Genomic DNA, 14749 nt, shown 5'->3' with positions numbered 1-14749 from the left:
AACTAGTTTGTGACTCCTAGACTTGGAATATGAATCTGGCAACCCCTAATAAAGGGCCTTAAATTCTGTTCCATCTCCCAAGGCTACTTACAGAACAACTATTTAATAGTTATAATAAACCATTTATTCAATAATAATAAAACATAAAAATACAATTCCCACAAAATATCCACAACCAAGCACCCAAAAGCCAATTCAGCAGCAAACAGTGGGTTTTCCTGGGGAAAGCAGTGGGACAAAAGAAAAACCTCTTGGACCTATGCCTAGAAAGTACAGGATAAGCAGGAGAAAACATGGGGCAAATGGAAGGGTGGAGGAGCCCAAATTTAAGGTAGCAAAAAACTCCCATCTGTCCACATACCCAGTGGCTGCTACTGATCACTAAATCATATTAAAAATGTGTCAACTGCTAGAAGTTACTGAAGCTACAAGAAAAGTGCTTATCTTCTCAAAATGCCCCCTTTCTTGAAAGAGTTTGCTGTTAATGAATGGATTTTTTTAAAACAGTGAATAGTTCTTACCCGTACGAAGCTGGCTGGGAACCAGCCCTCGCTGTCCATTATTCTGCCCCACCACCACTCTTTGTTAGTAGCATCCATTACTTCAATGACATCACCAGCCTTGAAGCCCAGCTCTTGGTCATCCATGGTGACATGATCCCAGAGTGCTTCGGCGTAGACCACACCACCATCACTGATGAGCTGGAACAGAGAAAGTAAGCATTTTCACAAACTGATCTTTGGTAGGAGATGCCCAGCTCTTGTCATCCAAGAGGAAAAGGGTGTTGGTTGAGTGCAGTTGAAAGTCCAAGACACTGGGGTAGCTCAGTTGGTAAAGCATGAGGCTCTTTATCTCAGAGTTGTGGCTTCAAACACCATTTTGGGAAAAGAGTCCAGCATTGCAGGGGTTTGGACTAGATGACCCTCACGGCCCCTTCCAACTTTATGTCTATAATTCTATGACTTTGGATATTCTGAGATTTGAGCTGGGAATCTGGGTATGTAGTGTATAGCTACAGTCATAGACTATGCTCCTGGTGCCCTGGGATCTGCATAAATAGCTGAAGCAGATGGTCTAGAATCAATCCAGGTGTTTTAGCATATAATTGATAAGATGGAGGGGTTATGCTCATAAGTGTGTGCACATGCATGCACGCACGCACGCGCACACACACACACACACAAATACATCAAACACAACTACTTTAACCTGGCAGCCTCATTTATTTCTACTACTGAGCTTGTGCTACAGAAGGACTTGGTGTGCCACAGCTTTATATAAAAATCTGGGCAATATATTAACATTTGAGATTGCATTCCTTCTCTCCTGCATCAGGAGTCATCTGGAGAGAGTTTGCATACATCAATATGCAAGAAATACATTTTGGATTTCAAAGTTATTCTGTGTGACAAGGTGCCCATCAGTAAGGGCCAAGCCCTCCTTTCATGCTCCATTTATCTTTACAATTTAGCTTAATCTGTCTTGTTGATTTTTCTTCCCTAACTTTACTTATTAACTAATATAACATCACAGATTTAACCATTCTCTCTCTCTCTCTCTCTCTCTCTCTCCATATTCCCATCTGTTGGACTCAAAGGCTACCAGTAGTTGCAGTTAAATGCCTCTTTTCCATGACAGAGCTTTTTCACTTGTTGCAGAACAAATCCTATCAGGGCCTGCCTACCCATGAGGTGAGCTGAAACAAGAGGCTCAAGGTGGGAGGCTCTGGACAGCTGCAAGGGGTGGCAGATCTGCTTCCTGCACTTGTGGGCCACCTCTTATTCTGTGATGCACCTGCTGCTGCATGCCCATCAGCCATGTGCCCACCATCAGGTGGCAGCAGGATGGTAGTGGGAGAAGGAGGCGGAGGCGGTAGGGTGGCCTTTTCTGTTTTCCCCACCCAAAAACTTCCTGGGGTGGCCCTGAATCCTATGCATGATTACTCAGAAATAAGTGCCACTGTGTCCTAAGACTGCAGCTTTAAGCATACCTCTCTGGGAATTGGGATCCTGGAACACAATGGGATTTACTTCTGAGTAAACTAAACACACATAGGAGTTAAGGCTATTAATTTTGTTCCATAATACCATATTGCGATACGGTTAAATATTATGGCAAAGAGCACCACAGAAAGATATGACCAGCATGATGAGCAGCATTCATCTACATAAGCAGGCAGGTAATTTCATTCTGCATGGGAGTCATGTTAACTTTTAAATGTGGATAAGCTTTTTGCCAAGCATGAGGTTGGGGCTCGCAATTATCTAGTGAAGCTGATGGTGTCATTTGCTCTGCTTCATTCTCATGCTTCACTTAGCAAGGGTAATAGGAATGTGCTGCAGAAAGACGGCTTTGCGTTGCAATCATATTGCTATGCAGTCAGCTAATTATATCTTTGAGAACAGAACTTGAGCTTCATCAAACACAGATGAAGCTAAGAAAACACACACAAACACATATTTTTAAGCAGAGGCAACAGATGGAGATAAACTATATATAAGGTTACACTAATTTCACTGCCTCCTATGAATACTATACTTCATAAAGCGTACTTTACAAACCGTGAGCCACCCGGAGGACTTTTGTTGAATGGGGAACATATAAAGGTATAAAATAAAGCAAAGTGATTCAGTGTGATGGGGGACACCTGGCATACTAGCAGTACATGTGAAAAGGAACCAGGGGTCTTGGTGAACCACAAGCTTAACACGAGTCAACAGTGTGATGCAGCAGCAAAAAAAACTAACGCTATTCTAGGCTGCATCAACTGAAGTACAGTGTCCAGATCAAGGCAAGTAATAGTACTATTCTATTCCGCCTTGGTCAGACCAAACTTGGAATACTGTGTCCAGTTCTGGGCACCACAATTTAAGACGAACTTTCCAAGCAACTTATTGTGCAAGGAAAGTGCAGTTGCTACCCATTTGTTACACAGAATCCAAATATGTTTTCCCTAAATGTTTCTGTTGCAGGAAGAATCCATTACAACAACATCACAACTTCCTGCACGCAAGCCACAATTTGTTCTTGCTGGAATTGTGAGTATCATAGAGGCAGAGGTCATGAGAATGTCATGGTACCAGTCATCAGCAGTGAACAATGGCATACTCATGCCCACAATGCAGGCACTATTCAAAAGACTTCTTACTATTTGTTTTTAAAAAAAGAATAAATGCTATGCTGTTGTGGTCCAATAGAAGCACTCATCTAGTCTACAACTCCAAAGCCACTCCAACATTCTGCATCAGTGATCTATGGTCCCATCTTGAATACTTCCTTCTTTGACGTCTTAGAATGGTAGGCCCCTCCTTGTTTTCAGACAGTCCCCTAACCTAGAACAGCTGCTCACCAACAACAGGACATGTAAGAGCCACACAAACACAAGCACCAAACTCTGCAACAAACCCAGAAACCAACTCTATCCCCATATCTGGTAACATCAGCCACAACATCAAGGTTCATTTACTTGCTAATCTTCCAATATGACATATACTATCATCTGCCTGAAATGCCTCTTTGCATTCTACATAAGCCAGGTTATATGTAAAATAAAACATTTGGACACACCATTGGCGTAGGTGAGGCAGAGAGCTGGTGACTGGCTCACTCAGCGAGCTTCATGACCAAGTAGGAATTTGAACCCAGGTCTCCCTCCATTGAGTCAAGCTCTCTAGCTACTTATTTTCCCCAAATATATTGGTTCTCATTAGCACACCAAACAGAAGGTTCTAGTTTAGCCTTTTCATTGATGTCTAGTTTCCATGTGCAGAGATTTTACTCTTATTTCCAGTGAGGGGGAGCATATGGAGGAGCATTGAGATTTATTTAGGAAAAATTATATGCTGCTTGATTAACAGAACCGCTACGCAATTTACGAAGCTGTGCAAACCCCAATCTGCAGCCTGAAGTGCTATGGCCAAGCCACAGATTTACTGTTTTAACGATAGCTAGGCCTAAATATTGTTAAATTTATTATTCATGGTGCCCAAAGCTGAAGGATACTAAAAAGGTCCCTGCTCCAATCTCACCACAGTTTGCTGTGGTATAAAATTAAGAAAGCTTCTTTACACCAGGCTTTTGGCTTGCTAGAAATGTGCTTGCTGCCCAAATGCAAGACCTATAGCTGAAGCTAGATATATTGACTGTACCACAGGTGCTGCAAGAGCTCATTAGCATTTTTACACATCAGCAGCTGTTGTTAAGTATCTGCAGCAGAGCCCTGCTGCAATCTGTTTGCTTCTCCTTAAAAATACAGATGAAACCCTACAGAGTCTTCTGGTCTTGTGTTTATTATAGTTTGATGTCAGAAAGTGTATACAAAAAAAGATACAGTGGAATTTGTTGCACTAGAGCCTCTGAGTCGGGAGCAGAACAAATATTGCCAAGAGGGAGGCAAAACAGGTTAAAGTAATTACCACTGAAAGGAAGCAATTTATCCCTATGCATATAGTAATACACATTGCCAAGCTATACATCTCTGTGCACATCCTCATCATAACCATTCAGCTCCTATTTGTCTAAAGTGGTTCACCTCTGCATAATTGCCTTATAAGTTGGCATGCAGCAGCGGAAGCTCTAGGCAACAGATATATGTACATTTGGTGGGTGCAGATCTTTCATCTGCAGTTTATAAATTGTGGATTAAGGCTACTTTAGGAAATAGTCATCGTGCTAATCTTTTAGCTCTTTGGTTGTGTTAAAATACTTCTGTAATAACCCAGCACCTATAATGCTGAACATAATTTATCGCAAGATCTGAAAAAAAAATATCACACTTATTTCTACCAGGTGCATAAAATGCTATGTATACAGCAGTTGTTCAGCAAGGATATACTGTTTGTGAGCCCATGTACAGCTAAGGCATAGGGTCCTAGATCAATAAACTGCTCAGAAATTTGGGTGGGTTTAACAAAGGCCACAACTTTGGTTAGAGAGCCCTCCATTTGGCATGGCATAGGGCAAGGGTGTTGTCATCGAATAGCCCGCCTGCTGGCTGATGTCTCCAACCTAGCCCAATTACTTGGCTTTCCAATGAGAAGTTGGGAAGATGTTTTGGGCTTGCCACATTGTGAACCCATCTGGTGAGAGGCCCCTCAGATAACTTGGGGGCCTTGCAGCCCCCTGAGCTGCGGCTACAGCTGATAAACAGCACCCCAAGACACTTTGGAATCCCCCCCTCCAGCAAGAAGCAGGGTGCCCATCCCCTGCTTAACCCGGCTATGGACCCTGCCCAATGCCTCCCCAAACAGAGCAAAGTTGTAACAAAAGAAGCCATATAACAGGGAAGGCAAAACCTTCACAGGTCATTGTTAACCAGAGAGTGACCCATATGCACAGCCATATTCTGCACAAGTCATCCCAAGAACTCCTTCCAAAAATTATGAATAATCAACTACAAAAGAGGGTGGGATGGGTGGGAATGCTGGCAATGAGGCTGAGGATATTCCTAGGCATACCTTTGTTTATTTCCTGGGGTTGGACCAGACATAATAGAGTCTTCACTGGTCCAAACCAGGCCCCAAGCCACAGCCCCTCTTTGGCTTCTAGGGGCAATGCCACCCAGGTTCCAGCTGGGAGCAGTAAGGCAAGACAGATCCCAGGCACACTGCAATGGAACCCATCTCCCTCTTCCCTGGGGCATGCTGGGGTCCACAGTAATTCAGGGGACCTGGGACATACCAGAATGCTTCCTCACAAATGGATTTGCAGGTCAGTCAACCACAACTAGGGTGGCCAGATGCTAAAGAGGGCGGAGCTCCTGCAACTCTAACAGTTCTGTAAAATAGAGTTTCAGCAGAAATTCCCTCCTCCACCCAGCAATTAAAGGTGCAGGAGCCCTGTCCTCCTTTGCATCTGCCTGCATTATCCACACCAATGATAAATTCAGGGAGGGTGTGTGTGCCCCAAAAGCAAAAGTGTCCATTGCCCTCAAAGCTACCATTGCACCCTGCAAATAAATGTATTTCAAATAAGTGCATGCTCTTCAGAGCACGGTTGAATACTCAAATAGTTGAACTTCCGCCTTTTTTTCTGATGGAGCAAGACTTTCCCTGATAGATTTTGAACTCCACTTATGGTAGATTCTCAGTAGGGATTCACTTACCACACCTAAGAGTTGCCGAGCCAAGACATAGGCTGGAGTGTGCCAACAGCTATGACAGCTGGGTCAGTGTAACATTGCAAAAGCGGGTGGCATGCCAAGCACAGCTGCAAGGTTATAGAACTTTTCTGGACAGACTTGACAGCTCAAACGTTTAAGTTAAAGAGTTGGCTGGAAAGCTAAACTCAACAAGGAACACCTAATCAATGTCAAAATGGGAGGAAATACCAAGTTGATCTTTTGCACTGATGTAACCTTGATACAGATACAGGACTGTCCAGAGCATTCATGTAACTGTCAAGAAGGGGAAGAAAGATCATGTTTGAAGATGACAAGTAACAGGAATACATTGCTAGCAACTTGGTTCTAGCAACAAAAGCTGGCTGAACTACTTGAATTCCTGCACCAGAGTAATATTCCTTCAGTGGTACTGCATCAGTGCTTGGAACACCTGGAATGATATACAACTTTTTCAAAGGCAGGGAAGAGGCAGTGTTTCTTCCTTGTGCGCCTGATCTTCTATGGAAATGTTTGTCCAGTGATGACATATGTCCATATGTCTCCTTCCGTGAGGGGAGGTAGTGTGGGGCTCAAGTAGGCCCAGCCTACCGACTTATTTTAAAGGGGAGCCCCAGCCAACCTAGTTGTCATTATGACTTGGCATCTCAATATTTAAAGTTTTGCTTGTGGTATTTTCTCAGTATTTAACTCTATGCATGTGTTGGGGTAATAAAATTGCAATATATGGCACAGGGCTCATTTAACCAGTCCTGTCAGTGGAAGTCCTGCATAGCATAGGCAAATCTTAAGCCTGAGCCTCCTTATTCCATTCTGCAGCCTTTCCATCACTATTCTGAACAGAAGCATCCTGTACACCAGAGAATGTTAATCTGTGGCCCTCTAGATGTTGTTAGACAGCAGATCCCATTCACTCTGACCGTTGGTCATGCTGGCTGGGGCTAATAAGGGCTAGAGTCCAACAACAACTGGAGGACCAGAGGTTAGCCACCCTGTTTTACATTCTGTGCCCCAGTGGGGTTCCAGACAGTAACAGCATGTCAGATGGTGTTCTTGAAGGTTACCCTGCAACTGTGGAACTTTCTTTTCCTGGATACATGCTGGATGTGAACCGAATTCCCCGCCCCCCATTCTTTTTTTTTTTAGCGCCAACTTTTGGCAGGCAGGTTGAAGTTCAGCTTTCTACCACAAATGCTTTGCTTTCATCTGATTATCAGTGGATACTTTATGCAACTGTTGAAAATTAATTAAAATTTGCCTCCGAATTAAAGTAACGGATTAATATTTTATAAGCAATGATTATGAAAATTAAAATAATATCCCTGACAGTGAAACAATGTTCCCAGGGCACAAGGGAGCTCCCACATATGCCTCAGAGGGTCGTTGGAAAGGAGTGATGGTTTTAACAATTATCTCACAAACAATACATTACATGCTTTGCATTGTTTCTTAGACTGCTACCTTACTTTATTTATTATGACATATATCAAGATATCATAATTGTAATAAAAATGCTTTAATTGATTTGCAATGCTACAAAATAAACATGCTTGCTTCCAAAACAATATAAAAGACTTTGATTGATAAATTCTTAAACCCTAAGACACAGAGAACTTAAACTGATCCAAAGCTTTAAATCAGCTTAAACAGTTTGAGCCCATCTAAAAGCCATAAAGTGCCCTAAGCAGCTTCATGCAACCTTTAGCCCTAAAGTGGCTCCAGTAGCTTAACGGTTCCTATTTCCCCCAACCCTGCTGGCCAATTCCTTTTTCTCCATTCAGCATTTGGGATTTGAGCTTTGTTGGAGATCACTGTGAGTTACTGACAGAACCCAACAGTTGGTGGTCTGACATCACCCCAAATCCTGTTTGCTGTTTCTCTGGGGCTGCAATGAAGAATGAACAGAAGACCAAGCTCAATGCACTGGCCCTAGGACCATCAGATGCTGGGGATTTTTCGCTCTCCCTCCAGCACAAACTCCATGCATAATGCCAGATGTTTCCAATGCAGCTGCAAAATGCTCTGGCTATTCTGGGAATAGAATTAGTAGAGAGTAACAACAATTCCTTCATTTCCTTTTTGAAGTGTAAAATTGCAATGTATGAGTGCTAGGCACTTGGGTGCATTCACACACAGATATACAGTAGAGAAGATGGACAACTTATTGTGAGTATGGACTAGGGCACAGAGAGCCAACATGGTACCCTTTAGATGTTGTTGGACTCCAGCTTTCATCAATTCCAACCAATGGCCATTTTTTTCACAAGTCTCTATGACCTATGCCTTTTACCAGCTTAAACTAGAACATTACCTAGGACCCCACCTGGACAGAGCTGGCCTTGCTTCATTTAGTCATGCCCTGGTAACTTCCTGTTCAAAGTACTGCAATGTTTTATATGTGAGTCTGCCTGTGAAGGTAGATTGGAAATGTCAGTTAACAGAGCATATGGCAGAGAAACGGCTAAACGGGATTGGTGATATGAACAAAACATGCCATTGCTTTGCCATCTTCACAGAATCCTAGAATTGTAGAGCTGGGAGGGATCCCTAGCTCATTTTAGGCCCAATTAATGGTGCTAATTTTGACCTTTAGCAACCTTCATAGCTTGGGACCAGAGGGCTCAAAAGTCCACGTGTCTCCAAACATCCCTACGCAGTCCATGAAATCTTATTTCAGGATCCTGCACTGAATGACCCCACCAAGTAAGGTACAACAGGAGACTTGTGGGGAAAGGTGTGGGTTTTGTTTGTTTGTTTGTTTTTGTTATGGCTCCCTGCTATGGTATGTAGTGTCCCAAGAGAGACTTGCCTGGCATCTAATTTTGTGTACCCTTGGCACACAACCTTTTAATTTTTTTCAGGCCTTGAAAAATACACCTTGAAAAATATAATGGTGCAATTTCCGCCCTGTGTAACATTCTCAAAACCAAAAAAGAATAATAGTAAGAGTATTATTCTACATATTACAAAAACCTCATACAAGGTAGCATCATTTCAAGAGAGAATGGGAGACAATGAGCACCCCCTTTGCTATTTGAGTTGATTTTTAATTCAACCAAAGTTGTGAGGATCCAGGCTTACATGTGCTATTTTTTTTACAAGATGGCATATGTGCAGAAAATGCTGAGCATTTGGGAATGTTGGAAACATCTCAAGACTTCAGGGGTCAGAGAAGCAGGCCAAGAGAGTTTAAAAGATAACAGCAATTAATTCCATTGTATGTAGTTTATTCAAGGCTTAACATGCTCATGAGCACACCACAAATATGTATGCTTCTCATTGTGTGTGTTATCTCAGACATGTCATGAATGCTTTTACTCAAAATAACAGCAAATTCAAAGAATAGCTGATAGCATCATTTATTCATTTGAAAACAAGCTTCCCATGCATTCAGACTGCTGCCTTGGGATGGGAAATAAATCAGAAAGGCAGCAGATAATGATCAGAGACCCCCTTTTATAGAGTTTTGCCTGGGAGCATGGGGTAAAATAAGCAAATAGCTGCCTTAGCATTCTTTCACACATGCCAGAGGATGGTCTAAATAAAAGTTCCTGGGGCCAACTTAATCATGGGTGAAGTGGGGTGTACAGCCATTCTCTCTCTCTGAGCATCAGCTATCTAGACAGATGCAGTAACTCACCCTAACTTTCATTTGTCCTTTGAACTTAGCACAGAAGTTCTAGTCAGTGCACAGAACCTTACATGCATATATATTGCACATATGTAAGATGTGTGCACAAAGAAACAATCAATTAATGGAGGGGGGCAGCAGCTGCAAACTTTATCAATCCTTTGCATGTTCATTGTACCCATTTTATTACTTTAGGTGTTTTGTTTTTCAAAAAGAAAATACTAGGTGCAGGTGTGGGGCCTTATCATTGACAATGCAGAGATGTTTAAGACCTTCCCTCCCTTCCATCTCAGTAAAATAATAATAATAATAATCCCACCATGGTCAGACTCCCACCTGATTCAGACCCTGGGAGAGACCTCATCTGGGAAGGTGATTTAGGATCCCACAGCAATCCCCAGTACAACTGAGGACCTGGTCATGGACCTGATCCCAAGGTAGCCTGAAGTACCCCATATCAAGGATGTTTTGCCTGGGTCCTTTTATACACTCTATGGCTACAGCCAAGGCCTGCATCAGTGCCCAGTTCTCACTCTTTGCTCCCAAGGGTCTTGAGAGTAAATGCAGGAGCTAAATGAGTGGCAAACATCAAGCTGGCATAAGGGTACCTGTGTAGGTGCAAAAAGACACAATTACCATGGTTCTACCCCAGGAAGAGTCTACTCAGGAGAAGGGAGAAGGTTGCAAACAATGACCCAGCAGATGTTCAGGGCAAGAAGGCAGGCAGCGAGGATATAAAACTCAGCCTCCTCTGGATTCTTGCTGGCTTAATTGCTCTCCTGTTCCAACTCTTCAGCACATGGGAGCCTGTGAACACACTACTACCTTAAAACGCAGCAAGGTCAGGTTTCTCTTTTGCATTTTCAACTTGCATTGTCACATTGTTGTATACATCAGTACAGGTTGGTGTTTTTCCAAATTCTCAATTTCTGTCCACACCAGTGTAGAGGGGGCATTGCTGTGTTCATATGGCTTACATTTTAAATTCAGCTTGAAGTGGGGGGGGGGGAAGCATCAAAATGCAGTATTTCTCAGGAAAACACAGGATAGGTGTGGATTGTGTATATACAGAGCTTCACAAATCAGCAGTGGGAAAACACTGGATGCAGAAGTAATGGGACTGAACATTCAGAAGGAACTCATGGTATTGGTGTTAACTGCTAATCATGTTGGGAGGGGTAGCTAATACCCCAGAGGACAGGATCACACTTCAAAATGACCTTAACAGATTAGACAACTGGGCCAAAGCAAACAAGATGAATTTTAACAAGGAGAAATGTAAAGTACTACACTTGGGCAAAAAAAATGAAAGGCACAAATACAGGATGGGTGACACCTGGCTTGAGAGCAGTACATGTGAAAAGGATCTAGGAGTCTTGGTAGACCACAAACTTGACATGAGTCAACAGTGTGATGCAGCAGCTAAAAAAACCAATGCAATTCTGGGCTGCATCAATAGGAGTATAGCGTCTAGATCAAGGGAAGTAATAGTACCACTATATTCTGCTCTGGTCAGACCTCACCTGGAATACTGTGTCCAGTTCTGGGCACCACAGTTCAAGAAGGATACTGACAAGCTGGAACGTGTCCAGAAGAGGGCAACCAAAATGGTCAAAGGCCTGGAAACAATGCCTTATGAGGAACGGCTTAGGGAGCTGGGTATGTTTAGCCTGGAGAAGAGAAGGTTAAGGGGTGATATGATAGCCATGTTCAAATATATAAGAAGATGTCATACAGAGGAGGGTGAAAGGTTGTTTTCTGCTGCTCCAGAGAAGTGGACACGGAGCAATGGATTCAAACTACAAGAAAGAAGATCACACCTAAACATTAGGAAGAATTTCCTGACAGTGAGAGCTGTTCGGCAGTGGAATTTGCTACCAAGGAGTGTGGTGGAGTCTCCTTCTTTGGAGGTCTTTAAGCAGAGGCTTGACAGCCATCTGTCAAGAATGCTTTGATGGTGTTTCCTGCTTGGCAGGGGGTTGGACTGGATGGTCCTTGTGGTCTCTTCCAACTCTATGATTCTATGTTGGTAACATATGTGTAGTTAGGCCCTTAATAAGAACCTTACTGCATCAGAGCAAAGTCCCATCTCATCCAACTTCCTGTTTATAACAGTGGCTAAGAAAATTATTTTGGAAAGTCCCAACTCCAGACATGAGTGAAATAGCCCTCTTCTCTCTCACTGTCCCTTAAATCTTGTATTTAGTTGTATTTAGTTGTATGCTGCCCCTGGGTGCAGGGCACGTGCGCTGCCCCAGGCGCCTGATCAGCTTGCTCCACTGCTGGTGGGTTGAGTAGCAAAAACCAGGGGGGAAGCCAGTACTACCACCCTTCCACCCACTACCTGAAGGGCTGTCTCTCTCCCCCTTATGATAGGGCTGGCCCTGATACTTGCTCTGACAATTTAGTTACCATGGTTAATAGTTGCTGATAGACACTGAATTTGTTTAATCCCTCCTTAAAGCCACAATGTGTTTTGAGGCTGTCTGAGGGAACAGGCCTCTATTTTGAAAGAAAAGATGATGAGAGGCTCCCCTGCTGTTTCTTCCCCTGAGGTGAGTATTAAATGTAATTAGAAGTAATGCTAGGATTGCAGACAAAACTAACTTCCTTCTTCCTCCCAGCAGTTTTTTTCACCAGAGCCACATCCTACATAAGCTACAGGACCAGTAGACTTGAAAGTGCTTTTTATTCTTCTTCTTTTATCTACAATGATTAGGGAAGGGTGTTTCCACGCTGAGCTCTGAGAGCACTTTGAATGAGTCATAGTCTCTAAGTAGTGACCAATTAGTTCTTTTTGAAGAGATATAAAGGTTTTAAGGCAAAGAAGCCTTCTTGCATGGGCAGATACATGCACTGTAAGCAGCTGAAGAAGGCAAGCAAAGATTAACTTAAAAGGTTTGGCTATTCACCAGAATGATGGATTTGACAACTTTCCCAAAACATTGGATGAGGCCGGAGTGCATTCAGGTTTAACAATGAGATACAGGGGAGTCTTCATGAGCCCATGGATAGCAACATGATTAATAAAAACACTAAGACACCCAGGGCACTGGGTGAACCAACATAGGAACCAATGGTTCACTAAGCTCAGTATGGTCCATACTGAAGGGCAGCGGCTCTCCAGGGTTTCAGGCAGGGGTCTCTTCCAGCCGCACCTGGAGAGATCAGCCACGAAGAATGAGAGTTATGAGTCAGGAAATCCCATGTTCAAATGTCACCCCAACCATGAACTCACTAGGCCACCTTAAGCATGCCACAATCTCTCAGTCTCAGCCTTCCATCTGCAGTATGGGAATGGTGGTAATAATATTAAGCGCTTTTATAGCTTTGTTGTTGTAAGAGTTATTGAAATCTAGCTGCTAAGGATAGAACCGGAAACCTTCAGCTTGCTACTGTGTGCAGCTGAGGCATGTTGTCAGAAAGTTATCATGACTGCAGCATGGAGCACATTTCCAGCCCTCAAGTACCGTATTTTTTGCTCCATAAGACGCACTTTTTTCCTCCTAAAAAGCAAGGGGAAATGTCTGTGCGTCTTATGGAGCGAACGCATGGTCCCTGGAGCCCAGGGGGGAAAGGCAGATCCTGCTTTTTCTGTTTTAGAAAGAGCTAACAACAAAAAAAGGCTAACAAGAGGGAAAGAGAGTGTTGAAAAGAGCCCGCTCAACAGCTGATTGCGGGAGATCTGGGAGGGAGATAAGGGAGCTAGCTCCCTTCCTGCCCCGCCCAGGCCTCTTGCACAGTAGGATCCTGGGAAATTGAGGATCCTGGGAAATTGAGTTTTTCAGCCATTTGGGGCTGTTACTTTTCCTCTTGCTTTCTATTACTGGTTTGCTTTCTTCTTGCTTCCTATTACCTACTGGTGCTTATTGGTTTGTACTGGTTTGCTTTCCTTTTGCTTTCTATTACTTGCTTGTGCCTACTGGTCTGTACTGGTTTGTACTGGTGCTTACTGGTTTGTACTGGTTCGCTTTCCTCTTGCTTCCTATTACTTCCTGGTGCGTACTGGTTTGTACTGGTGCTTACTGGTCTGTACTGGTTTGCACTGGTGCGTACTGGTTTGTACTGGTTCACTTTCCTCTTGCTTCCTATTGCCTGCTGGTGCTTACTGGTCTGTACTGGTTTGTACTCGTGCTTACTGGTCTGTACTGGTTCGCTTTCCTCTTGCTTCCTATTACTTGCTGGTGCGTACTGGTTTGTACTGGTTCGCTTTCCTCTTGCTTCCTATTACTTGCTGGTACATACTGGTGCTTGCTGGTCTGTACTGGTTTGTACTGGTGCTTACTGGTTTGTACTGGTTTGCTTTCCTCTTGCGTCCTATTACCTGCTGGTGCTTACTGGTCTGTACTGGTTTATACTGGTGCTTACTGGTTTGTAAGCAATGCTTTTCCCCCTTTACAAAAGCTGCACAAATCTGAACTGATCCTCAAAAAGCAGGGCTTTTCCCTTTGCAAAAAAAGCTGCAAAACTTTGAGCTGATTCTCAAAAAAAAAAAAACCCAACCATGGGTTTTAGAGGAGGAAAACCAGAAAAATATTTTTTCCCCTGGTTTCCTCCTCTGAAAACGAGGTGCGCCCTATGGTCCGGAGCGTCCTATGGAGCGAAAAATACGGTATTCCCAAGTCTGTTCTGTCCTATTTCTACAATAATTTTCCCACAGTGGTTTTTTAATTTGCATGAACATCACACTGACATGTATTTTTAAATGTAAGTTTCTGTTTAAATGCCATTTTATGTGTTTTTCTCTCAACATACACTTTTAAAAAATGAGTCAAGAACTACATCGAAAAATTCGAGAGGTGGGAAGTTTGGTTCATGCATTAGGCCATGAAATGCAGATCACATCAGTTTGTATTGGAGATCTTGCCTGAGCAACAAGGTCTTCCTGGCTCTGGTGTGTTACTTTCTAGGTGTCTCTTAACTCTTACTCTCTTACTGTCTCAAGCTTGACAGTGAAGCACTTTGAACACTCTCAAGCACCTTGTAAATGGAAAGTATTT

General features: G+C 43.1%; 1 protein-coding gene across 1 annotated transcript in view; it reads right to left on the bottom strand.

Moving 5' to 3' along the window:
- The window catches only part of ARHGEF4 (Rho guanine nucleotide exchange factor 4), a 154405-nt gene that overhangs the window by 11781 nt on the left and 127875 nt on the right, over positions 1 to 14749 (bottom strand). The window contains 1 exon segment of the mRNA XM_033149955.1: positions 522 to 701. Within this exon segment, the coding sequence (XP_033005846.1) occupies positions 522 to 701 (180 nt within the window).

Source organism: Lacerta agilis, chromosome 5 (assembly GCF_009819535.1).
Source record: "Lacerta agilis isolate rLacAgi1 chromosome 5, rLacAgi1.pri, whole genome shotgun sequence".
Lineage (NCBI taxonomy): Eukaryota > Metazoa > Chordata > Lepidosauria > Squamata > Lacertidae > Lacerta > Lacerta agilis.
This window is presented reverse-complemented; position numbering and strand designations above follow the sequence as displayed.